At 44.2% G+C, this 26,955-nt stretch overlaps 1 protein-coding gene across 2 annotated transcripts in view; it reads right to left on the bottom strand.

Moving 5' to 3' along the window:
• The window catches only part of LOC138491622 (claudin-15-like), a 253,614-nt gene that overhangs the window by 120,480 nt on the left and 106,179 nt on the right, over positions 1–26,955 (bottom strand). For both annotated transcript variants that reach the window (XM_069618247.1, XM_069618248.1), the window contains one exon: positions 2,987–3,151. In XM_069618247.1, coding sequence (XP_069474348.1) covers positions 2,987–3,151 — 165 coding nt within the window. The remainder of the gene's footprint in view (positions 1–2,986; positions 3,152–26,955) is intronic.

Here is a 26,955-nt window from a genome sequence, read left to right as displayed (position 1 = left end):
GAGATCATGAACTTATTTAAAACATGACTTTTTAATCCATGTATGATTAAAACATGCTTTAAGTGCACTCATTTTGACATATTTTATTCAAGAATTTTTCGGGGTATGCTGACAATCGCTTGATAGAATGGTTGGGCTCACGTGCTGTGCTCACTCGTTCAGCAAAATAGGGCCACTTTAAAAACATTTTCCAGGACCACTTTTTGTTCCCAGTCCCGCCCTGCATAGAGGTTAATTTGTTTATAGGCCTAAATATGTTGAGGTCTTCTGGAGTCTGATGCTCCCCAAAGGTGTGGTTCCCATTGGGGAGAATGGACAAATTCACTGAATTCGTCACAATATTTACTAAGTGGAGCACTAAATAGATTCTGAAAACCAAACGATGCTGGTTTTTCTTTTGATTGGAATTAGGGGTTCCAAATCAAAGGCACAAATCTGCTATTCTTTAACTGAACCTTTCAATCAAATTTTGCTGAAAACGTTGTTTTACTGGAATAGGAGTTTACATCAAATGGATACTTTTAAAAATAAATGGTACTTAGAAAAAAATATTATCAAGTGTTATATATGATTGTCACAATTTGCTGCCTTTGCTCTTTTCCTGCCACTTGGGGGCGTCAATTGGGAACTGTTTCATATGGGACATTCCTTCTGAACCCTACAACACACTACAGTGCTGATTTGGGAGATCAAAAACCATATTTTCCATGTTCCTTCTCTTTCCGGATCCATTTCAGGTTTTTGGCAGCCAGTATGCTTTTTTATTCAAAAGACTACGCTTCCCAGTATTCCTTGCTCCCTGTTTCATCTCAACCCTTGCAGGACAGGTTTGGTGGAGGATAGGTAACACCTGTTACTTGTTGCAAGTGCTATCAAGCTTCACATTTGCCGTGTGTGATCATTAGCCAGCTTTAAAAGCCTCAGTTTGCTTCAGTCCAGCTCTGGTCCTTGATGCAGTATTCTGGTCCGTTGTTCCTGGTTATTTGCTTTGTGTCTAGTTCCTAGTTTCTCATTTCTTGCTCCTCGATCCCTAGATTTCGATTTTTGTGTGCTTATTAGTATTTCCAGCTTCCTGGATTCCCTTCCTGTCTTCCTCTGTTTTGCAGTCCACACCTTCCAGTGCTTTCCTTTTCCTGTGCAGCCGAGTTTGTATGTGTTCTTTATTCCTTTGACTTTTCTACAGAGTAACCTTTATCCTTTAGTCACCCTTCATTTATAGATTTACTTTTTTGTGCCATTTCCCTTTCCTTCCCTGGGTGCGGAGGGGGGGAGTTTTTGCACTTGTAATTTTGTTTTCCCTGCTCCTGTTCCTTCACTTTACCCTAGTGTCTGTTCCTGGATTTCCCTTACACTTCTCTCTTTGATACTTATTGATTGTTAGGTGTGATGTGCTGTTATATCCAGCTCCTTTTTGAATGACTATGTTTCCTCACTAGTCTGTAAACACTATTCCTACTTGTCCCTTGTCAGGAGTCTTATGTATTAAGTTATCCTCCCTTTGCTGTTATAGTCTTTCTGGGTCCTTGTTCGATCAACAGGGTTCAGGGACTCCGCAGACATTCCAGATGGTGTTTCTCGTCATTGTGAGAATTGTCTTTGAGTTACCTTATACAATACCATAAAAGGTGTTAGTTCACAGATCCCGTTAATGCTTGTACTGTATGTGGGCTTAGCACTGACAGTACCTATAACAGCAACTGAGGATGAGGAGCTTGATGATGTTCTTTTTAATCATAAGGAGCTTCTAAGTGTTTTCCCCATATCCCTTTTCAAATATTGTATTCTTATCACGCTCTACTTGCACATCCTGGCTTTTACTGTACATGCATCTTGGTTCCTGAGTGCATGTTGCTTGACACAAAGCAATTCACTGTGTGATCTTGTGCACATTTCCCTTGCCATAACCACTGCCTTCATCCTCGCATAACAATGATAGGGCCTATTTCAGTTTGGATCATATTCAGGTACGAATTGTGTCAACATGTTCACTAGATGCAAGTGCTGACCTTGCTTTTAATTTTCAATTTAATACAGGAATCCATGAGTAGCAAGGTCAGGTTTGCTATCTAGTGCCCATTTTTAAGAAAAAACCCAAGAAATGAAAATTATTTCCGGGTGACAGAAATCGAATTTGACTGAAATCCAAAAGCATAAATATATGTTATCATTGCTACTTAAATCATTTTCAATAGGCTGAGTCCACAGCACATGCTGGCATTGCCATCATAAATCACTTTCAAGAAAATGCATCCTCAAAAGATGCCAGCATTGTCAGTGTAAATCACTTTCATGAAGCTGTATCAACAAAATATGCCAATATGCCATTGTAAATCACGTTTAGGTTGTTTACAATTGTACAAATTGCTGCATCCACAATATATGTCAGCATTGCCATTGTATATCACTTTTATGATGCTGTGTCCACAATGTTTACCACTATTGCAGCTGAAAATCACTTTAATGATGCTGTGCCCACAATATATACCTGAATTGCCATGGTGAATCAGTTTCATGAAGCTGTGGCCAGAATACATTCCAGAAATCCTTTTAGAAATTGCTATGATGATATTACACATACAATGCATCCAAGGTTTGTTACTTTAAATCACTTTTATGATCTTGCGCCCACAAAATATACCAGAATTACCACTATAAATCGCTTTCATAAGGTTGCGCCCACAATATATGGCAAAAATCATGCTTTAAATAACTTTGATGATATTTTAGTACTTTGCATCAAAGGTCACTGGAAATAGAAGCAGCAGCATGTGGGATGCATGGCATGAGTAGTGAACATCAACTTAGCTGTTATAAATGACTAGGTAGCAGAGGCAGCACCAGCTCACCAAGATGGAGCATGGATGGAAGGGGGCCGTCAACCCATTGCTCCACCTCTATTAGTAAGTACAGATAACGTAGGCCTTGTCATCATGTGCCCATTTAAAAATGATTCCTAAAAGAATTATTCCTACATATAGTCACTCACCTCCAAGGATGAAAACTAATCCACCTGAAAGTGCTATCTTCCCTTTGGTGTATTCATCATTGCTCCCGACTTTGGTACACCTCAAGCCAAATAATGAAAGGACCATGGCCAGAAGACCCAGAACAAGTGCGATGATCATCAGAGCACGACATGCTTGAACGTGACCTGTGTAAAAAAGGGGAGCGAGACCGGTAAAAGACTTGCAGTACTACTAAATGCACTAATACCAGATGCCAAAAACCGCATCCATTATTGCTTTTGGATAATTCACAGAAAAGTAGGCATATTTTCGACATATTGTTTTTAAAAACCACAATAGTGTGGGGGTGTTAAAACATGCAGAATTTGGAAAAACCACATCCTTGACTATGACCGCACTATTAGTAATGAGGCTGAAGGCTATCAAAACAGCAAAATGGAAAAGATGAGATAATCAATAAAAAATCTTAAATATAGCTTCACAGAATTGGAGGATTGGAGGATTGCAAATGCAGGTTCTCTCTAATCCACCAAGCCTTCCAGTTAAAATGAGTGACAGACATTACAGGTTTTGGTTGTTTCGTCTTTCTGTTTGGCCTAGACCAATGTTGCTTGAGTCACATGTACATGTCTAGCTCTTTTTGGTGTGCCTGCTACATAGGTACATCCCTTTGGTATCTCGGGCGCACACATAGAAAGTGAATGATGGTCCCAACACGTTTCCCATCAAAAGGGCACAAGAAGAATGAACCAAGAACGTGTTGCCATTGTTCTACTTACCAAGGGCCTAAGAGGAAGGGGGTCCCAACAGAATCGGAGGTAGAGACTATGTATACAGGTGCATTTCATTTCTTCCAGGTATGTTTCAAACTCTGTCAGACTCTTATTTTCCAAGTAATGATTTTACCTCTGGTTCAATACCACTTCTTCAATGCCCTCTGTTCAATGTTTTGCAAGAAGGGAGTCCTGGGCTTTAAGACGTTGGTCCTATTCGCTTTATTCGGATTAGAAACACTTGTGTACAGGCGCGTTATAAATGCCATATCATATCCCATAGTAAGACCTACCCAGCTAAGCATAGCTCGGATAAAGCAGAACTATGGAGGACTCGCTGCACCGTTCAGTTTTGGGTCTTCCAGTCCCTGCCCAACCACATAGCCAGAGTAGAATAGCTTACGAGGCGCCTGGAAATCTAAGCCTCAGGTGTCTATTTCCGGCATGGTTTCTAGCAACTCGGGAGCTCAAGCAGTGCCTTTAGACACAGCAATGTACAGCAATCTTAGATACAGTAGCTACTCACTAGGTGTTAGTAGGGCAATGGTGTCGGTGAAGTTAAGACTCTAATAAAGATTCACTTACTTATACCAATTATTTTGTGCTGTAACTTTATTTACCTGTGTATCTTGGTGCCAGATGGAGTGTGAGCCTTACACAGGCACCTTTCTATGTTACACAGTTTCTGACTGAGGTCCCAGGGAGCACCAGTGGAAAAACAGATGAATGTCCTTATTTTTACTATAATTAGCATACCTTTCCTAGTACTTGTCATTACAGAATCATATTATCCTTGCCATTCCAAGTACAGCATTCTCAATCCATGCGTTTCAATGCCTTTGTAGATGCCCCCTTAAATCTCCTAAAGTTCCCCTTCTAGGTCTTATGCTTGTGATGTGTGGCCCTGTACTTGGGGGGGAATACCAGGAGTCGGTCAACCTTCCTGACCAAGTGGCACCTGAGCCTGCTGAGAAGTGTGCCACTACATGCAAGAAAAGCTAAGTATAAGTTGGCCCCTGATCAAATGCCCCTTGAAAAAGACTTAAAGCCTTCAATTTGATTATGGCTGGGTGTGCACCACTGTATCAACAAACAAACTCATCAATAACCGATGTCCACTTTATACGTGAACAACAAGTACATGTGCTGAGGTTGAAACTTCCAGAAACCATTAGGGTTGTCTTTCAGCGCAAGATCCACCTCCCAGGACCATCTAGCACAAGTGTCTGAACAATCAAGCAGCATTTGGCACAATTTACCATTTTATCCTACTCAGTTTCCTGTTATAGATATAATTTTCAGGCACAGTGCCCCTCTTTCTTAGTTTTGCCTTTCAATAGTCACAATATATCCCCTCCCTTATATTCCTCCACTATTCAGGCACTTACTTGTGGCATCACCCAGGAGTCCTCTTAGTTACTATTCAATTCTGTTCTGTTCACAGTTCCTATGTCTACCCCATCTTTACCCATTTCTGTCTCTGGCCTGCTTATTCCACTGTGATGATTACAAACAATATTTTCACTGAGGGTATTGAAATAAGCTGCCATCATGTTGCTTCTATATATAGCACTGAAAGGAGGTTAACGTTCTCCAACTTCATTACAATAATATCAAGTTTTAACGTAGTGCTTCCTCCCATCTCCAAGCACTATACGCGTAGATGTTATTATTACCCACTCCCATCTCAGAGGGTTGAACGGCTGAATCAGCCCTGCTGTGACTTGAACCTTCGAGCTCTGGGCTTATCCCATGTCCGATGCCAGTGCTCCCTGTGAGCTTTCTATTTAGACATCAATGAAATTAACATATGTACCATTTACCACTTGAAACTTTGATTAGCCTTGTAGTTTACGCCTCTACCTTCTGCCAGGAGTCTTAGTGTCAAATTTGATCAAATGTTTTTTCTTTAACGCCAGATTTAAACTATTGCATTATTGCCAAAATCCCAAAGAAACACTGACACCACATCCCTCTAGTTCAATGGTGACCACTGATGCTCATTCCCTGTTAGTTAGTCTTCGTGGCCAGTGTCCCAGTGGATTCTTATGTTGATTCATCAGGCCTCACTTCTAGAACCTTGTGAGTTAATGATCACAGAGGCAAATCGATCTTTAACCCCTTTTAATTGACCCACACACTTTTTTCTGAATGGTTTGCCTTGCCACATGAGGAAAGGATTAACCAACATTATCATAAGAAGAAATTGGAAAACAAGTCAACGAAAAAGATGACATATGTAGAACCAAAAACAGACCTGATTGGTATGAAACAAAACATCCCCAGTGGCTGACCCCAAACCTATATTCTTTTCTCCTAATGGGAAAGGTATCATTAAGGGGTTGGTAAAGACTGGGCAACCTGCCGGGACTGTTTGCTGAATGCAACCGGTCCACTGCTGAAGAGGACACAGTTACTGAAGATCCTCTGGAGCAAGATATGGTGATGGATGAAAGGCCTGCCTTTGCGAAGCATCCTTTGAATTTTGAGGCTTCACGAAAAATAAGCTATGGTGCGTGATCAGGTTACGAATGGACAAGCTATACATAGTTAGGTACATAAACAGGTTAGGGGTTACCAATTCCAAGAAACTAACAGAGCTGGCAAAGGCTTTTTGGAATATCTGTCTCCTTAGACAGATCATGATTTAGGCAAAAGATCTTCTGGCAATATAAGACAAGGTAATGAATTGGTATTCCAAACATTGATTGGATCTGAACAGTTGGGGTCTGCACAGTATTGATATTGATATTGTATTTCTATCGCGCTCGTACACAAGTGTTTCAGAGCGCGACAAGGCAAGGGAGGGGAACAGGGGAGAACAAAACAACAATCTTACTAGGCCCAGTGATATTGAGAACGTGCAAGTGCATGGGAGTGAAAAGATAAATAAATAAATAATACAGTTGGTAAGTATTTCAGAATTGCATAACCAGCAGGTTTTTTTTTCAAATAAATCCTTTTGCAACTTATGTCAATGCTGAAGCTGAGAACTGTTTTCCGTTGAAGACTGGACCTGATGGCCTACCCAGGGATGCCTTTTCCCTGAACTGGTGACAGATGGTTCTATATGGTTTCCTCCAATTCTTCCAGGAATCTGTGAGTACTATTATAGACACAATTTCATAAAGCTACCATGTTACTCAAAACACCCCCGTGGCCAACCCAAGCATGGTGCACAGTGACTGAAAATGTCGAGCCACTGTTCCATTATCCTACCGTCCTTTCCTGATTCAAATCAGGACCAAAAAGGACAACATTATCCTCCTTTTCTGGGAAATGATCTGGTTGCCATGGCTTGCATGATGTTGTGATAGATGGTGTCTTGGGCCCTAAGCATACTTTGCTACTACAGTTTGCCTGGATATTTTGGTTTACCTGAGTCAGCAACAGGGTGAGTATCTCTTTCAGGCTTCTTTAACTTTTGTAGTAAACTTCCTGTCATATTTGGCAAATAAATCTTCTTATCATAGAATTCATTTGTATTGACCTGCCATTTCTAATTGTCATTGCTTGGTGGATGATCTACTAGCCAAGAAACACCTTTTGACTTGCCATTAATTTAAGGGTGTTAGATAGCAATCCATCCCTTATCCAAATATGGGTATGTGGGATGTGAATTTAGTCTTTCTTATCAGTATTTCAAGCTCTGCCCATTAATGAGCATTTATCATTAAAACCCCTTTAGAAAATTATGTCACATTCATATGTTTGGTGGCATTCAGGAGAGTGGCAGATATACAAGCCCTGGATCTTAGAGGCAGAGTATTTAAACCCTTAGGGGTTCCATTCCATTTGTCTCAATGCACTAATATTGCCACTAGGGCGTTAGAATATCTTTCATTCTCTGGTGATCCTAAATTATGGGCCTCATTCCGAGACTGGCGCTAACCAATGGCGCTATTAGCGCCTAGGTCGGCGCCGGACCCGTACCGTCACTGCCCTGGTGGAATGGGAAATTACCGCCCTATTCCGAGTTGACCAGGGCGGTAATTTCCCATTCCCCAGGGCTCTTCCCCATTCCCAAATGAGCCCCCATAGGGCTCAATGGGAATGGGGAAATTGCAAATAACGGTGACCGTACTTTACGGTCACCGTTATTGGCTTAAAAGCCCCTTTGCGCCCTCGTCCCTAACGCCTGCTAAAAGCAGGCGTTAAGGACGAGGGCGCAAAGGGAACTCGGAATGTGGCGGTAAGGGATTACCGGCACCGGTCTCGTTATCGGTGACCAGTATCCCTTAACGCCATACTCGGAATGAGGCCCTATGTGTAATTGATTGTCGGAAACAGTATGAGGCCATGGAGGCTAGTTTGAGATCACCTAGAGATTTGTTTATTTCCTTTAGGAAGATATATGCTCTGGTTTCTTCTCCTACTTTATCTAGATGGGCCAAAGATAAGATGCAGGAAGCTGGGGTAGATGTTTCTGTCTTTGGTGCCTTTTCATTAGAGAGACTATGACGTCAAAGGCCTTTGGAGATGGGACTAGATTTGAAATCAACCAATTGGTCTTATTTCATAACCTTTCATACATTCTACTGATAACCTTTATTGCACGCTTTTGCTGTGCTTCTTTTGAAACTTTGAAGTATGCATAGTAGAACCTCTGTGCCATGCTATAGCATTCCGATTAGTCGTAGTAGATTATGATGAACAGTTGTGAGTCTATTAATGGCATTCATGCGAGAACCATCTTTTCCTCCCAGACCGATTTCTAATTCTTCATGTTTGATCCTAGAATTCAACATGGTGAATTCTGAGTGATTTTGTTTTATGAGACTGTTGTATACGCGACATACGTGACTATGTCACATGTGAGCATATATTACTTCGAATTTTCATGCTGGACGCAGGTTTTGTCACTTGGATGGTGTTGGTCACAGTACTAAGTAAAAAAATAATTTTCACTTAGTTGGGAAATAATGGTTGCTTTAGAAAGACTGCTCAGAGACCACTCTGACTGGTCATTCTAAAGAGACCTGTTATGCCCCTCGCTGCACACGAATAAACGCAGGGACCTACAGATGCGTCCGGAAAATTGAAGTTGCAGGTAAGTGGTTGTATGTCTTTGTGTCTGTTGTAGGGTATGGGGATATGGGTGTCAATGTGTTTTTTTTTCTGTGTGGGAGGCAGGGGAGCGAGTATGTGTGTGTGCCTGTGTTTGTGTGCGTGGTTGTGTATGACTGCGGGGTAAAGGGAACGGTATTTATCGGGAAAAGGAGAGGGCGGTGGAGATATGAGGTTGTTAGGGGGTGAAACATCTGGTTTAAAGTAAATCCCTGCCAGTGAGGGAGAGGCGACAGATGCGTCCGGAAAATTGAAGTTGCAGGTAAGTGGTTGTATGTCTTTGTGTCTGTTGTAGGGTATGGGGATATGGGTGTCAGTGTGTTTTTTTCTGTGTGGGAGGCAGGGGAGCGAGTATGTGTGTGTGCCTGTGTTTGTGTGCGTGGTTGTGTATGACTGCGGGGTAAAGGGAACGGTATTTATCGGGAAATGGAGAGGGCGGTGGAGATATGAGGTTGTTAGGGGGTGAAACATCTGGTTTAAAGTAAATCCCTGCCAGTGAGGGAGAGGCGACAGATGCGTCCGGAAAATTGAAGTTGCAGGTAAGTGGTTGTATGTCTTTGTGTCTGTTGTAGGGTATGGGGATATGGGTGTCAGTGTGTTTTTTTTCTGTGTGGGAGGCAGGGGAGCGAGTATGTGTGTGTGTGCCTGTGTTTGTGTGCGTGGTTGTGTATGACTGCGGGGTAAAGGGAACGGTATTTATCGGGAAATGGAGAGGGCGGTGGAGATATGAGGTTGTTAGGGGGTGAAACATCTGGTTTAAAGTAAATCCCTGCCAGTGAGGGAGAGGGTGGACCTGGGGATCAGCTTTAATTCAGATGAAGGGCTAAAAACCCTGAACATTTGATCATTTTGAATATTAAAGGCCTTACCAAATCGGCTGAAAAAAATCGGTCTTTTTTGACTGTGCTCTTCCATATTCCAGAATTATCACATAGAACTGTGGCAACATGTCCGTTTGAAATCTTAAAGGACACAAGAGTAATGAAACGAAGGGTCATGGGAGTGGGGTTATTTCACAAAAATACTCTTGCTGCTGTAACAAATAAAGAAAAGAGAGATGCTACTGCATTTTGTTTCATGGTGTATTAAATGGCATCATCATTTAGTAAAGACCAATTATTGGAATTAAAAATGTTTTGAAATGCCAAGGATGTGTGCTCTAGCACCTAGAATCGTCTCTTGTGCTAGATGGGGTTACCAAAAAAGATCTCGAAACCAAATTACCAGACAGACTCAAAGAATATGGCAAAGTACTACTTTATTCTCAATGTAATAAAGTAGGGTCAACTGCCATACATCGGTCTGATGCATGCACACTCACACACAAACGTGATCACACATAGGTTTTATACCCCAATATGCGTCATCTATGATGTCATCCTATGTGGCAAACTGTAAAACCTATTGATGGGAGGGATTGGTTAGGGGAACATATCTACTTATAGAATACATATGGGTTAGTACTTCATTGACTGTCTATTATCTGTAAGACACGCCTTAAACTACCTCTAAATACATATAATAATGATTATAGCAGACAAAATGGCAGCAGATTGGTCTATGCAACATTGTATAGCAGGTTGCCCCATAGACCCACTGATTGGTTGCCATTCCCACCCAACCTTGGACTTTGCGGCTCGGCTATCAGCAAGTAAGCAAAACGAAACCCAGGTGCTTGAGTCACGTCAGATTACACCCCACTTTCCCAATTAGCCCATCATCTCTCATCAGTCCGGCCATGAGCCAGAGTTTCCCGTTTGTAGTTGACCTTGTAGCCTGCTCTCTGTTCTGGGACATTCAAGGGAGTGTAAGCCAATCACTATCTTCATCCAAAGCTCAATGAATAGCCCTTGTTTTTTCGACTTCTGGATCACATGTTAGGAAACTGCAAATGTTTCCATTTCAACTTCCTATATACTGCTATTTGATTTAATTATGCTGGGTGTCATGGCTCCTCTGGGCCATTAAGGATTTGCTCACTCCATCTTGTAGGAGCCTTATTCATTGTTAATTGTACAATACTTTGGCTCTTGCAAATGTTTTCTTCTTCTTTAATCTAAGAGGAATATGTCTCACGTCCACAGCTCATCCGTTTGCCTCCATTTGTGCTTTTCAGCTATTCCTTGAAATAGCCACCTTGATCCCAGGCCAACATAGACTCCTCTTCGTTTTGCACACAAAGCTAGTTCTCCAACGTCTCCTGAGTCTGCAGCACTGGTCTGTTTCTAAGGTAGCTGAATTGAATCTTTGCATGAGCCGGCATCCATTTTCCTATCATGGCTGTCCTTCCACGTTATATTTTCTCCTATAGCAAGCTTCTATGTGTCTTATCTACCTTACGTTGCTGCATATTTACACTTAATGGCCAGAAAGTTACTTCATTCTTCTTTGTATATATGTTTACTTTATCGTTTCATGCATGTTTCTCTTCTCACTTCAGTTACATTGTTACTCTTCAGTATTTTCATATAATTTCAATTTCCATTTCAATTTATTAGATATACATATAGCAACAAGGCTTTGTATAACAAATGACTTACAATTCATATACAAAAATAATTATACAGATTGCATAAAATATCCACAAGATGGACTCAAGACTTATTGGAGACATTTAAAAATTTCAACTCGATGCATATAAAACTGAACAATAAAATATATTAAATTTGTGTCATTTCCTTGCATAAAAGCCAACCATAGGGAAGGTATTTCATTCACAGTAGTTGCATTATTATAAGCTCTGAAAAACTTCATTCATAGAGAGTCAAGGCATTTGCATTCTGTAATAACATGGAAGACTATCTCATTCACTAGATTACTACATAAGCGACAGAATGTGTGACGATAAAACAATTGATTACTCCAGTACTTTGGTGATAATGCTATTGTCACATTAAATTTGATTAGTAAATAAGTTCGAAAGATTTGCCAACTGGGATAAGCAGTGCTATATTTTGGCGAAGATGTTCTGGATATTCTCTCATTACAATAGTCACGAGTGGATGACAAACTCCCAATGTGGAGCATATTTTCTATAAATGCTGCCACTCGTAATGTGTTCTTCAACCAGTGCTTGATGTCCCCAGATAGATATGGATTACTACCCTCGTATAGTCATTTAGTGTGAGTTAGCTTTAGAACACCAATTATCCCTATCAGGGTCTTGTCCGCAAGACCTAAAAAAGCCTTCATATAGAGAACAATGATGGTATCTGTTTGTACAGTAAGTAAACGTTCAAAGAGCAATACACATTGGGCTGTATATACATTCCAAATGCCCTTTATGTTACATTTGAGATGAAATATTCAAAGCTTATACAATGGGGAGGCAGAATATCTTCCTCAATAGTTTTGCTTCAAAAGTAACAAGACGTTTCTTAAATTTATGGCCCCAGATCGCAACTGCATAGGACAGCATAGCTGAAATTTTAGCAGTGTAGATGCGCAATAGACATTATTGCGTCCAATAAATGCATTTAGTGCATTAACTGATATCACACATTTCCGTTTCAGGTCAGCCCAATGTAAGTCCCAATTCATTTTGTCATCGACAGTGAGGCCCAAATATTTATAGGATGATACTTGATCAAGGGGTTCAGAGGATAGTGTCCAAGGGGATCTTTTAGGTCTGGATTTCTGAGTAAAGACCATGATTTTACTTTTGACGATATTGATCTTAAGGCCATTGGCTGCCGAATATGTTACTAGAGCATTTAACATCAATTGCAAGCCTGCATGCGTGTAATCTAATAGTATGAGATTGTCTGCATAGGCGAGCAAACCTATGGTAACATTCTTAATTTTTATAGGATTAGCGGCTTGAATATTAAATGCATCGTACATGTTGGCCAAATATATATTAAATAGAATGGCTGCAATCATGCACCACTGCTTTATGCTGCAGTGTGTGGATATAGATTTAGAAAGTCTTCCTAGTGCATTTAGGCGGACACGAACAGTAGTGTCTGCATGGAGGATCATCAACATCCAAAGCAAACCAAGAGGAAACCCCCAGCATCCAATTTCCACCACAACCGACTCCTACAGACAGTATCGAATGCGTCAGAAAAATCTATAAATGCGCAGTGTACATCTAGGGTACGGCGCTGCCAAGAATGTTCGATAGCAGAGCTCAATATTAACAGATTGTGTGAGGTGCTAGACTTGTCTCTAAAACCAATTTGATTTGTTGGTAGGATCTTGATGTCAGTGATCCAAGTATTCCACTCCTGAAGGAGGACTTTGGTAATGATTTTGGAAATAGAGTCAAGCATGGCTAACTTTCGGAAATCAGATGGCTCATTCCATGCCCCTTTCTTGTGTACAGTCAAGATGTTACTAGATTTCGAAGAGGGTGGAAGGATTCCATATTTACCAATATGACAAAAAAGTATATGTAGGGCAGCTCCCCATAGTGGGGAGTCACTTTTAATTACAAGATTGCAGATGCCATCAGGGCCGGCAGCACGTGAGGATTTCAATCTGTCTATGATGGTTATAATATCAAGACAGAGGCTTTACATTCCCATGGGGTTTCAGGGATTGATAGAGTTGAGGCAGCAGATTCAGCTCGACCAAGGGTAGATTTGATATGTTTCGCCCATGTATCCTCATTGATGCAATTTAGGGTTAAATCACGTTTTTCTATTTTTCGTGAGCAATTGCCATATCCCCCTGCCATCACCTGATAAGGCGAGACTGGCGATTTTCTGCCATAGATGCAACTCTAGTACTTTTTTGTGGGTTTTTAACCAGCTTCTATAAGAGCATTTATGAGCCCTGATCTGAGCTGTAATCGTGGGCATGGGGGGCATGCAAAACTGGTGGTCCACAATGCTTTTAATTTCATGCCTTAGATATCTTTTGGCGATTTGAATCATTTCATCATTGCCAGTTCTTAAAGGCAGAGGAAAGTTAGCTCTTTCCGAAACTGTTTTATAAGATCGTTGTTCTAAGGCCTTACTTTGAATATCGACCATGATTGACGAAAAGTTATTAATCATTTCATCATTAGATTTTCAATGAAAAAGATGTTAAAGATCATATACAATCTGGTAGTAGAACCTGGGCTATATTATTTGCATCTTGAATGTTGTTCTTTTTTCTCAGAATGTGATTGTGGCCTTGATTGAGTAATATCTGCCCATTCCTATTATATCATTTCAGTATGTCCTCGTATACCTTATTTATGACATCACTCTGCCCACATCAAATTTCATTCAGCACTACATGATATCCAGTGGTGCTTGCTGACATTCCTCCACACAACATCCTTCCACTCCTTCAGTGCGAGGATACATTCAATAGGGTTGTCTTTGTCCGAGTGCATATCATCTCTCGTACACTCGATGCGGTATAGGTATAACAGATCCAGTCCCATATAGAGCCCTTCTCGTGCTGTTCCAGTATGATGGCGGTGAGGGGTTGGGAGTTAGGGAGAATACGTACACATGCTCATCTAAATATGTAAAGACATTTTTTATTGTAATATCGAAAAGAATAGCGAGGTAGTAATAAATGTTATGTTATGTTACATATATTTATTAAGCGCACGTTCGCCCAAAGGCACCTTGGCGCTGCAAGAAGTAGTACAGTATTTTCCTAAAAGGAGATTAGAGTAGAAAGGTTTTCAGTGACCAACGAAAGCTAAGATGATCCAGCGTAGCACGGAGAGAGAAAGTCAATGCATTCCAGCCCTTGGCAGCAGCCACTGAAAAAGCCCAGCCACCAATGCGAGACAGTCTTGCACGAGGAGCCAGCATTTGAAGAGCAGGCTGAGAATGGAGAAATGGATATCTGTAGATTTGTAATTGTGCATAATATGCATAATAGAATAATTGCTATTTAGATAAAGGTCTGAAAAAGAGTTGCACACTTTATGAAGTGTGTTTGAGCCCTTAATACCTGCCAGTGTTGAATTTGGTTGGTATATTCTTATGAAGCTTTGTGCTGCTTTTAATCTAAGAAATATGTTATTCTATATTTTTGCCACTGCATCACATTTTACAGTAGTCGTTTTGTGTTCAACATTCTTCAGTCATTTATCTTTGCACCCAATGGGAGCTCTCTCAGCTCCGGTGCTTCAGCGCCCATTCCAACATGGCTGTTGGGCTCAACAGCAATGTCCATGAGGTCATCATGTCAGGTCAGTCGGAACATCATAGCAAAACCAACGCGGAAGTGCCCTTGTGTCTCAACGCTTTGCTTTCCTTTTATTTTATTTAAATTGTTTATTGAACATTTGTATGGCGTCTATAAAGCAAAAAGTGTTTCCAGATGCCACAAGGCAAAGGAAAGGGGTAGGGACAGAGGAGAAAATAAAAATAATGGTCCTTTTAGGCCTTGTGAAGTTCGGATCATGTAAGTGTAGTAACAAAAAGTGCGGGGGAGACGGCAGATCAGGGGAAGGGAAGGGGGAAGAGGGAGAGTGCAGGGAGGAGGAAGAGGGAGAAGTGTAGAAGGGGGCCGAGGGGCTGAGCAAGTGCTGAGGGGAGTCCAGGTGGCCAAGTGTGTAGGGAACGAGGGGTGGTGGTCAACTATTGTGAGGACGGGGAGGACCAGACTCAGTAGGCTAGTCGAGGGAGGGTGTCTGAGGGCAAGTCCTGGTAAAAAAGGAAAGACTGGTTGGGTGAGGGCCTGGCTCAAGTAGGTGTCACGATATGCAAAAGTTCCTTCCCCCTGAGACTCCTCACCTGGATCTTCAGTGGGGTTTGATGTCCTCTGTATCCTTCTTCTTTCCTTCGTGGGATTCTCTCCTTTGTCACTCGATTTGACAGTCCTTCTTCCCTTCTTGCGTTCGAAGAGGTAGGGACGGTCTCCCCCCGAGGCCACCTTGCCCGCCTGTGGAACTGGCAGTCAGGTGAACCCAAGGGAGACCGTCCCTTCAAACAGGGAAAAAGCCAGATATGGCAGAAAAAACCCTGTGTAATAGTAGATGGTATTGGCCGATCCGATGTGAAGGTTGGAGAGGCTGGTATTGTCGTGCACCAAAATAGAAACTGGAAATTCGAATGAATGATGGTAGAAGTCTCTGATCTTCCTGGATAGGGATTAGCTCCAAGCTTATGATCTGTATGGGAATAGGGATAGGCAGCACCCTTGGGACAAAGGAACAACCCCAAACAGAAGGCAGACCTACAGGGAAACAGGTAAGATGACAGGAGGCTGAAAGAATTAGGGAAAGCCACCAAGGGAAATCCGGATGAAATAATAAAATGAAGAAAACAAGCACGAGAGAGAACCAGAGAGAGCAAGAGAGAGAAAGAGAGAGAGAGAGAGAGAGAGAGAGAGAGAGAGAGAGAGAGAGAGAGAATGGGTGATCGAATGGAATGGAAAGTGAGAGAAACTCGGAATAGAATGTGATTGCTCTGAAAACACAGCGGACGGATATTTGAGAGCCCACTAGACCACAAGGTAAAATAAAAAAAAAAAAACAGAAAGCACAACCGGACCCGCAGATTAGTCGGGAAAGCGGCAGCGGAGAGGCTGACCGGCACCTGGGAGAAGCGAAGGAAAAAAGACAGGAAAAGGGGCAGGGCAGGCGAGAAAAGGGAAATGCACGAGAGGGGAAGACAAGGGGAAGAATCAAGGCTCCGGGAAATAGTATTGAGGAAATACTCGTAAGCGGAGCACTGCAGCACAGGCGAAAGTCCAAAGACCGACGAATGCGAGTTGCAACGCGACTCGCAGGGGGCGTGGCCTCCTTATATACCTGCCGGTCCAAAAACGACTAGAGCGTCAAGCAGACCTGTAGAGGGGTCTAATAACACCTCCATCTTGCCCAGAGTTTCCACGGCCGCGGTGTGACAGTATTCCCTCTCTTCATCCACTCTCCCCCGGGTTTTCCCGGATGTAGGCGATGGAACTGTCTTAGAAGTCGTGGGGCATGGATATGACGTCTAGGTTCCCATGATCGTTCTGCAACAGAATACCCCTTCCACTGGACCAAATATTGTACAGTCCCATGCCTGTAACGTGAATCAACCAGCCTCTCCACTTCATATTCGTCCGGGTCGGGATCTTGGAGCATTGAGGAGGAGGGTATACGACGGCTCATGGGATCTGGGTGATAGGTCTTCAGGAGAGAGGTATGAAAAACAGGGTGTATCCCTTTTAGACTGGATGGCAGTCGTAAACGAAAGGCCACAGGGTTTACTTGAGACAAGATGGGAAATGGGCCTATAAAGCGGGCTGAGAATTTACCAGGACGGACCCAACGTGGGAGATATTTGGTTGACAACCAGACCTTAGTTCCCACCTCCCATTTAGGGTTAGGTGATCTCTTCTTATCGGCATACTTCTTATAACGAATCCTACTCACCTCCAGTTTCTGCGCAGCCTCCCTCTGGATGGAACGAAGATCATGAAGGCGCTGATCTACCGAAGGGACTGTAGTTGGAGGAACCCCAAAGAGAGGTATATGTCTCGGATGATATCCGTAGGTGAAGAAGAAGTGGCTGAAGCCAGTTGCAGAATGTTGGGTGTTGTTGTAAGTGAACTCTGCCAAAGTTAAAAAGGACTTCCACTTATCTTGTTCCTCGTGACAAAAACAACGGAGGTATTGTTCAAGAGTGGCATTTAAGCGTTCTGTTTGTCCATTGCTTTGGGGATGATAAACAGAGGATAAAGCTCTCTTTATACCCAAAGAGCTACATAAAGCTGACCAGAATCGAGACGTGAATTGGGACCCTCTATCGGACACAATGGTCCGAGGTAGACCATGCAATCTCACTATTTCTCTCAGGAATACTTCGGCTGCTTCGGGTGCAGAAGGCAGGCCAGGCAAGGGAGAGAAATGAGCCATCTTGCTCAATGTATCCACCGTAACCATGATTGCTGTGGAACCCATAGAGAGAGGGAGATCCACGATGAAATCAGTGGAAATGTGTTCCCAGGGTTGCGATGGTAGAGGTTCTTGTTGGAGCAGACCCAAGGGTCGATGAGAGATGGTTTGTTAGCTGCACATACCGGGCAAGCCGTCACATATGTCTTGACATCCTGGTCCATAGTCGGCCACCAGAAATATCTGGATGTCAGATGTAGTGTTGCCCCTTGGCCCTTATGTCCTGCCGAAGGAAGGTCATGGCACCAGAACAAGGCTTGTGTTTGGAGCTTCTTGGACGGTAAATACAGTGAACATTGATGAAAATATAGCTTCCCTCTCTTTTCCATGAGGGGTATATGGTCTGGAGAAACTTCTGTGAGACTGGTAGAGCGCTCTACTTCTTGTATGAAGGAGCTGACCATTCCTAGGATTCTCTTACCAGAGAGTATCTCACCCAGACCTTGATCGTCTTTGGGCTCCAGGCTGCGGGACAGAGCGTCAGCTAAGGCATTCTCCTTTCCTGGAAGGTAGGTTATCTCAAAGTCAAACTGGGAAAAAAAATACGCCCATCGGGCGTGACGAGAATTGCGACACTCCATCTGTTGCAAAACCTTTAGATTCCGGTAGTCTGTGCGGACCAGAAAAGGATGGGCAGCCCCCTGCAGTAAATGCCTCCACTCAATGCATGCCTGACGGATCGCCAATAATTCCCGTTCCAACACAGAGTAGTTCCTCTTACTAGGTGTAAGAGTTCTGAAATAATATGCTACCGGATGTTCTGCTCCATCCTTGCCTGATTGTAGAAGAGCAGCTCCGATCGCACCTCCGGAGGCATCCGTCTCCACCACAAAAGGAAGAGATTGATTAGGCTGCACTAGGATGGAGCGGTAGTGAATGTCCTCTTAAGTAGTTGAAAGGCCTGATCCGCCTCCTTATCCCATTCGAACTTCTGGCCTTTCTTAAGCAAACGGGTGATATCTGAGAAGCTGGGAATAAATCTTCTATAAAAGTTAGATAGTCCCAGACATCTCTGTATATCCTTGGGACTTCTTGGAGTAGGCCATTGAAGAACCGCCCTCACCTTCTCGGGATCCATCTGCACCCCCTCCTTAGAAAGAATAAACCCTAAATAGGATACTGAGGAGGCTTCAAAAACGCACTTCTCTGGTTTAACCAGTAGTTGATGTTCTCTCAGCCTTTGAAGGACTTGATTGACATGCCTTCGATGTTCAGAGAGAGAGGAAGAGAAGACCAGTATATCGTCTAAATAGACCACTACTGAGGCATATAACATATCCGAGAAGATCTTGTCTACAAAGCGTTGGAACACGGCAGGAGCATTCACAAGTCCAAAGGGCATTACCCTATACTCAAAGTGTCCCAGAGGAGTTCTAAATGCCGTTTTCCACTCGTCTCCCTCCCTTATTCTCAACAAATGATAGGCTCCTCGAAGGTCTAATTTGGTAAAGATTGAGGCTCCTTCCACGGCTTCAAGCACCTCCTTTATGAGGGGCATAGGGTACCTATCCCGAATAGTCAGGCTGTTCAACCCACGGTAATCTATACACGGTCTCAATTCCGTGCTACCCTTCTTAGGGATGAAGAACATTGAGGCCCCTGCTGGAGAATGAGATTCCTGAATTAAACCGTTTTGAAGATTGGCATCCAAGTACTCCTTCAAAGCTCTTCTTTCCTGGAGTGACATAGGGTACATGCGACCGAAAGGAACAGACGCCTCAGGCTTTAGATCGATGGTGCAGTCCTCAGCTCGATGCGGGGATAAAGTACGGGGTAGTCTGTCTTCGAAGATCTCAGCATACTCTTGATAACACGGCGGAATCATTTGGACCATTGTCGTGGAAGTCGAGAGTGCGACCCCTTCCCCCATCAAAGGAGGGGCCTGCGGTAGGCATGCCTTCGAGCAGTACTGTGATAAAAAACAGATGGTATTAGCAGACCAATCAATCCTGGGATTATGTTTACGTAGCCAGGGTATGCCCAGGATGACTGGGAAATGAGCTGCTCTAATCACATCAAAGATGATCTGTTCTTGGTGCTGAGACAAGGACATGGTAGCCGGAACTATCTCCTTAATAATGGGACCGGAGGAAAGGGATGCTCCATCTACCCCTTCTACAGGCAAAGGGCAGGCTTTCTGGCGTAGGGGTATGCCTTGTTCTTGAGCCCACTGGATATCAATGAAGTTTCCGGCCGCACCACAATCCAGCATTGCTAAGACTTCTACTGATGGGGAGGATTCAAATGTAAGCCGCACCGTAAACACCATGAGGCTATGAGCACCAACGGAATTATCCTGGTCGGTGGAATTGCAGGGATTCTTTCACTCTGCCCGGTTCTTTTCCCTGCTCAAGCCCGGGGAGGCGCGTTTCCCGAGCGTCTCGGGGGTACTTCGGGACAATTCCGAAGCAAATGCTTTGAAGATCCGCAGTACATGCAGAGACCCAGGTCTCTGCGTCTCTTGCGTTCCTCGGGAGTCAAAGGACCTCGGGTTGTTCCTATTTGCATAGGCTCATCCGATTGTGGTCGGTTTGGAGGGCTTGCAGTGGGAATTCCTACTGAAGGATGAAGTCTGAACCTCCTTCTTTCTAGCTTCCGCTCCTGCAGTCTGTACTCCAATTGCAGGGACAACGTGACCAACTCTTGAAAGGAAGCAGGACGCGCCATCCTGGCTAGCTCATCCTTAAGTTCATCATGTAAGCCTCGACGAAAAAGGGTCTGCTGTGCCGAATCTGGCCATCCTGCGTCTGTGGCCAATTTGGTAAAGGTAGAGGCATAGGTCTGTACATCTTGATTTCCTTGATGGAGATCCAGAAGGGCTTCATAGGAAGAATGTTGGACCTCTGGTCTCTCAAATCTAGAACGCATCAATTGAGTGAACTGAGAGTAATCATTTATGGCAGGATCCGACTGTGCTATCAGCGGAGTTGCCCAGGCCAACGCGTTGCCCACAAGGTCGGAAACAAGAAACCCAACTTTAGCTCTATCCAGTTCATATGCCTTTGGTCGAAACGTGAAGTAAATCATACAGACGTTCAGGAATTCCTTTAGGAGTTTCGGACTGCCATCATACTTCCCAAAGGAAAAGGTCAGGGGAGGTAGATCGCCTCGGGAATCTTCTCGTGCCGCTACTTTTTGGCGTAGGTTAATGTTCTCGGTTCGGAGATTCTGAACCTCAGCCTGAAGGCCCTGGATAGCGGTCACCATCTCCTGGTATTGCTCCAAGGAGGCCATGTTGGCTGGGTGGCGTTGCAATCTGTCACGATATGCGGAAGTTCCTTCCCCCTGAGACTCCTCACCTGGATCTTCAGTGGGGTTTGATGTCCTCTGTCTCCTTCTCCTTTCCTTCGTGGGATTCTCTCCTTCGTCACTCGATTTGACAGTCCTTCTTCCCTTCTTGCGTTCGAAGAGGTAGGGACGGTCTCCCCCCGAGGCCACCTTGCCCGCCTGTGGAACTGGCAGTCAGGTGAACCCAAGGGAGACCGTCCCTACAAACAGGGAAAAAGCCATATATGGCAGAAAAAACCCTGTGTAATAGTAGATGGTATTGGCCGATCCGATGTGAAGGTTGGAGAGGCTGGTATTGTCGTGCACCAAAATAGAAACTGGAAATTCCAATGAATGATGGTAGAAGTCTCTGATCTTCCTGGATAGGGATTAGCTCCAAGCGTATGCTCTGTATGGGAATAGAGATAGGCAGCACCCTTGGGACAAAGGAACAACCCCAAACAGAAGGCAGACCTACAGGGAAACAGGTAAGATGACAGGAGGCTGAAAGAATTAGGGAAAGCCACCAAGGGAAATCCGGATGAAATAATAAGATGAAGAAAACAAGCACGAGAGAGAACCAGAGAGAGCAAGAGAGAGAGAGAGAGTGAGAGGGAGAGAGAGAGAGAGAGAGAGAGAGAGAGAGAGAGAGAGAGAGAGAGAGAGAGAGAGAGAGAGAGAGAGAATGGGTGATCGAATGGAATGGAAAGTGAGAGAAACTCGGAATAGAATGTGACCGCTCTGAAAACACAGCGGACGGATATTTGAGAGCCCACTAGACCACAAGGTAAAGTAAAAAAAAAACCTAGAAAGCACAACCGGAACTGCAGATTAGTCGGGAAAGCGGCAGCGGAGAGGCTGACCGGCACCTGGGAGAAGCGAAGGAAAAAAGACAGGAAAAGGGGCAGGGCAGGCGAGAAAAGGGAAATGCACGAGAGGGGAAGACAAGGGGAAGAATCAAGGCTCCGGGAAATAGTATCGAGGAAATACTCGTAAGCGGGGCACTGCAGCACAGGCAAAAGTCCAAAGACCGACGAATGCGATATGCAACGCAACTTGCAGGGGGCGTGGCCTCCTTATATACCTGTCGGTCCAAAAACGACTAGAGCGTCAAGCAGACCTGTAGAGGGGTCTAATAACGCCTCCATCTTGACCAGAGTTTCCACGGCCGCGGTGTGACAGTAGGTCTCATAGAAAACATAGGTAACCAGTCGCAGTGGCAGGTAAAGACTAGCAAGGGAGGCGGAGGGGAAAGGAGGAGGAGATAAGGAAGGTCTTGAGAAGCTTCCGGAACATAAGGAGATCCGGCTGAAGTCGGAGAGGAACAGGGAGGCCGTTCTGAATGGATGCTCCTGCCAAAGAGAGAGATCTACCCCCCACTCTCTGCTTGGAGAATGTCTGATCTGCAGTGAGTTGGAACTAGAGGACCGTATGACTCTAGCAGGAAGTTATTTAAGGAGAAAGAGTTGGATGTAGCGAGGTATCAGAAAGCCTTGTGGATGATGCAGAGGGTGTTGAATTTGGTCCTTGCAACCACTGGGAGCCAGTGGAGAGATTTTAAGGCTGGAGAGATCCAGTGCCTGGGCTTGAGGCCAAGAATAAGTCTTGCAGTCCTATTCTGGATTAGTTGAAGAAGAGGGAGGAGGGAAAGAAAGAGGAAGATTAAGGAAGAGGCTGTTGCAGCAATCCAGCCTGGAGAGAACCAGAGCTCTGGAGACATTGAGTTTCTGGGGAAAGGTGAGGAAAAGGGAGGTGAAGCTGAATTTGGGCCTTCTTGGCAAGGTCAGTGATATGAGGTGAGAAGGAGAGAGAGAAGTCAGAGATGACACCCACGTTTTTAGCCTCACACAAAGGTGAGGAGGGAGGGGAAAGGAGTCCGAATGAGAAGGATCTCAGTCTTACTGGCATTAGGATAGAGATCGTTATCAGCTTACCATGCGTGAATAGCAGTCAGAAAATTGGGAATGAGAGTGGAAGAAGAGGAGGAAGAGGAGGGAAGCTTAAAGGAAAGCTGTGTGTCATCAGCAGGGAGGAGAGAAGGTGGAAATCAAGTGGGCAAGAGGGGCAAGCCAAATATTGAAAAGCCACGTCAAGAGGATAGAACCCTGAGGGACGCTGCAAGTAGAGAGTGAGTCAGAGCAGAGAAAAGTGCCCCATTGAACTTGGGAGGGCTGATTTAAAAGGAAAGTGGTCTACCAATCCAGTGCCCGGTCCATGATGTTGAGGGTATCACGGAGCCGATTTATGAAGGTGGAATGGTTGACCGTGTCAAAGGCAGAGGACAGAGTGAGGAGGATGAGAGCGGAAGGAGAGTTGGAGTCAAGGTTTATGAGCAAGGCCTCATGGGTGTACAGGAGAGCAGTTTCCGTGCCACTGGCTGCTCTGAAGTCTGACTGTTGGTCGTGGAGACACCCAACAGATTGAATGTGGTGGATTGGTTGGGAGATGACCAACGTCTCCAAGAGTTTGCCCAAGAAGGGGGTAGTGGAGATAGGGCAGTATTTAGCTGGGCAGAAAGGGTCTGCCGACACCCTTTTTAGTAGAGGGTGCACAGGGGAGTGCTTGATTGGTAATGGGAAGACACCAGTGGCAAAAGTGTGGGTACAGAACTGATCAAAGGAGGGAGTTAGAGAGGAAATGTTGTCCTTGATAGTTCAGAGGGCAGGGAAGAACCTGATTTACTTTCAGAGAGCAAACTGTCTTGGTGACCTCATCAGGCGATATGGGTGAGAAGGCGGGGGAAGGAGGAAAGGGGCCCAAGGGAGGCCTGTGTGCAGGCAGAGGAGGGAGGGGAGTAGAGGAGAGAGGACAGGAGTCCTGGGTTTTGTTTGCGAACTCGAGGGCCAAAGCAGTGCAGGGAGCCTGGGAAGGAATAGGAGAAGTGGAGACTGCAGTAGGATTGGCAAGTTCCTTACAGATTTTGAAAAGTTCAGCAGTGTTGTTTGTAGCCTCAGAGATCCGGGCTTGGATATGGGCCTGTTTCTTGGAGTGTAAATGGAGGGTCTGTATTGCCTTTGGAGCAGGCGACGTGCCAGTTTGTCAGAAGATATGCTAGAAGCCAACCACTTGCGTTCCGCAACTTTGCACTTGCGTTTCAGTGAGACTAGGTCAGAAACATACCAACTACGCCACCTGGAAGCAGGCTTCATGCGGATCCTCATGGCAGGGGCAAGGATGTTAAGGTTGTTGGAGATGGAGAGGTTAATGTTAGCAAGGGCTAAGTCAGTGTGAGAGTGAATGGCAGGAATGGTGGGAATGAAGGAGGTTTCAAAGTTAGCTACTGGCACTCGATTCATCGTTCGAATGATGAAGAAGGGGACCCAAAGTGCGGGAAGAGGCTTAGCCGGGAAGCCCAGGGGCTCGAGCTGGGAGGAGAGGAGATTATGGTCAGACCAGGACAGAGGAGTAGTGAGAGGGTTAGAGAAGGAGATATCAGCTGAGATGAGTGCATCCAAGGTGTGCCCAGCTGAGTGGGTTGGACCAGAGGGAAGAATGGTGAGAGTCACAGAGGTTGTGGAAGAGTAAAGTGGCAGCATCAGGGGAGTTGAGATGAATATTGAGGTTTCTGAGGAGGAGAAGCTTAGAGGTAGAGGTCAGAAGCGAAGAGGCAAGTTCGACACACTCTAAGGGGAAGAGGGAGATTGGCCCAGTGGGCCTGTAGATGGTAGTGAGAGTGAGCGAGAGGGTAGGAGGGACGCAAAGCTTGCAGACAAGACATTCAAAGGAAGAGTAGGATTGAGTGTGTATGGTGGAAGCAGGGACCAATTTTTGGGATTGGATTAGTGTATGAAATATTGTACAAAGAAACAACACGCTATAGAAGGATCATCCTCCTTAAGGGATCAAGCTGTTCCTGCTATACTGCATCATGCTGTGGTGCCTCTGGAGTATCCGGAAGTCTGAAACATACTACAAACTCAACTGAGAAGTTGCTAGCACCCCATAGACCAGGGAAATGCACCATAGACCTTCAGCAGGGTTCTTCTGTACCATTTGGCAGGATGTATGGCCTTTTGAGCGTAACAAAATGGCATTGAAGAGACACTGGGAGGTCGATTTGCACAATGGGCTGATAACAGAATCCAAAACTCCTAATGGGGCCTCTTTGTTCTTTGTTCCCAAGAAAGAGACTATAGAACTAGAGCCCTGCCTGGACTTTTGAGGGCTCAAAAAGATTACGATCAAAGAAAAGTACCCTTTCCCTCTGATTTCAAATATACCTACTGGAGTCAAGGGACCCATCAACTTTATTAAACTCAACTTACTTGGTGCCTACCATATGATCAAAATGTGTGTGGGAGATGAGTGTCAAATGACCTTTCACACACTGTATGGTTGCTATGTATATTGGGTTATGCCCTTTGGGTTTGCTAACACCCCTCAGCTATTTCAGTGATTCGCGGGCCATTTAATCTCTAATTTACTGGTGGATACTACTATTGTGTATTTGGATGATATTCTGGCATTTTTCAAGTACCGAAACAAACACACACAAGATGTGAAAGAAGTACTAAGGACATTGTGATTCACCCAGTTGTTGGTGAAACCCGGGAAGTTTGAGTTTGATGTAGCTTTGGTTTTGGATTTGGGATACCGCCTATCTAATGAAAGCATTTCTATGGACTCCCATCAGGCAAAAGCAATTTTGTAGTGACCCACTCCATGTTTGGCAAAAGACTTACATCGCTTTTTGGGATTGGCACATTTCTACCAACATTTCATAGCTCACTTCTCTACCCTTGCTCTTACGGAGATGCTGAAGAAGAAAGTGAGATTTCAGTGGATGGTAAATACATTGAAACAGGCCTTTCCCATAGGCTGTCAACTGGACCCAGGAAAACCCTTCATTGGAAAGGCTGATGCCTCTGAAGTTACCTTAGCAACCATATTGAAACAGCTGCAGAAGGACACACTAGAACATCATATTGCATAGTATTCAAGCAAACTAACTGACTATTCTATTATCGAGAAGGAACTACTAGCCATCAAGTGTGCCTGTAAAGAATGGAGGCATTATTTGTTGGGAGCTTTTTCCCCCAGTGGAGACACATTCATATCACTGATGCCTGCAGTTGTTGCAACATTTTTAGTACTTTAACAGCAGATAAGCACAGTGGGTCTACTGTTTTTGGGAAGTATTATTTTTTTGTCAGCTGTATTCTGGGCTCTGTTAATGCCGTTGTAGATGTTTATCCAGGAGGGACACCCTTCATGTAAAAGAAACTACATAATCTGCAGGGTTTTGGATGGAAAAGATTAGTATATGGAGTGAACAGTTTCTTGGATAACATCAGACGAGCACAGAGATCAGGGCCGGCTCTGCTTACATCCAACCAACTACAGCAACATCAATAGTATGTGGTTTTGTGGCAAGGGATTGCTCATGTTATCTGCAACATTTCAGTCTCCGGTTCTCTCCCTATGTCATGGCAATCCAACATCTGGCCTCCATGGTACTTTGGACCTTGTTAAATGCTATTTTTGGTGGCTATTGGTACAATTGCATTTGAAAGAGTATGTAGTATATTGGCCTTACTGTGCATAAAGCAAGATCGCTGGCAGTCTTCAAGTGGGAAATCTATGTCAATCTGAGACCCCCAAAGCACCCTGGTGACAATTGCCTATGTATTACATGTTGCAGTACCACTATCTCGGGACCATACTGTGATAATGGTGACCATAGGCCGATTCATTAACCTGGCAGATTTCATGCACTTCATACCTTACCTTCTGCAGCTGCTTTGACACCTGTGTTCCTCAGGGACATCTTTCGCCTCCATGGTCTCCCAGACAGTATAATCACAGGTAGAGGATCTCAGTTCACTTCTCGTTTCTGAGGAACCCTTGGTTGTTACCTGGGTATAAAACACTGATGTATTCAGGGTACCAACCACAGATCAATCTATCTATGGAAAGTTTGAACTAATCCTTCAAACAATACCTCTGTTGCTTTGCATCAGCTATGCAAGATAACTGATTTGATCTGCAGCCACCTAGACTCGGCAGCCCACTTCTCGCAAGAGGCTGTCGGCTGGATTGA

Source organism: Ambystoma mexicanum, chromosome 10 (assembly GCF_040938575.1).
Source record: "Ambystoma mexicanum isolate Mex_15411 chromosome 10, UKY_AmexF1_1, whole genome shotgun sequence".
Classification (NCBI taxonomy): domain Eukaryota; kingdom Metazoa; phylum Chordata; class Amphibia; order Caudata; family Ambystomatidae; genus Ambystoma; species Ambystoma mexicanum.
The sequence above is the reverse complement of the archived record's forward strand: the minus strand, read 5'-3'. Positions and strand labels throughout refer to the sequence as shown.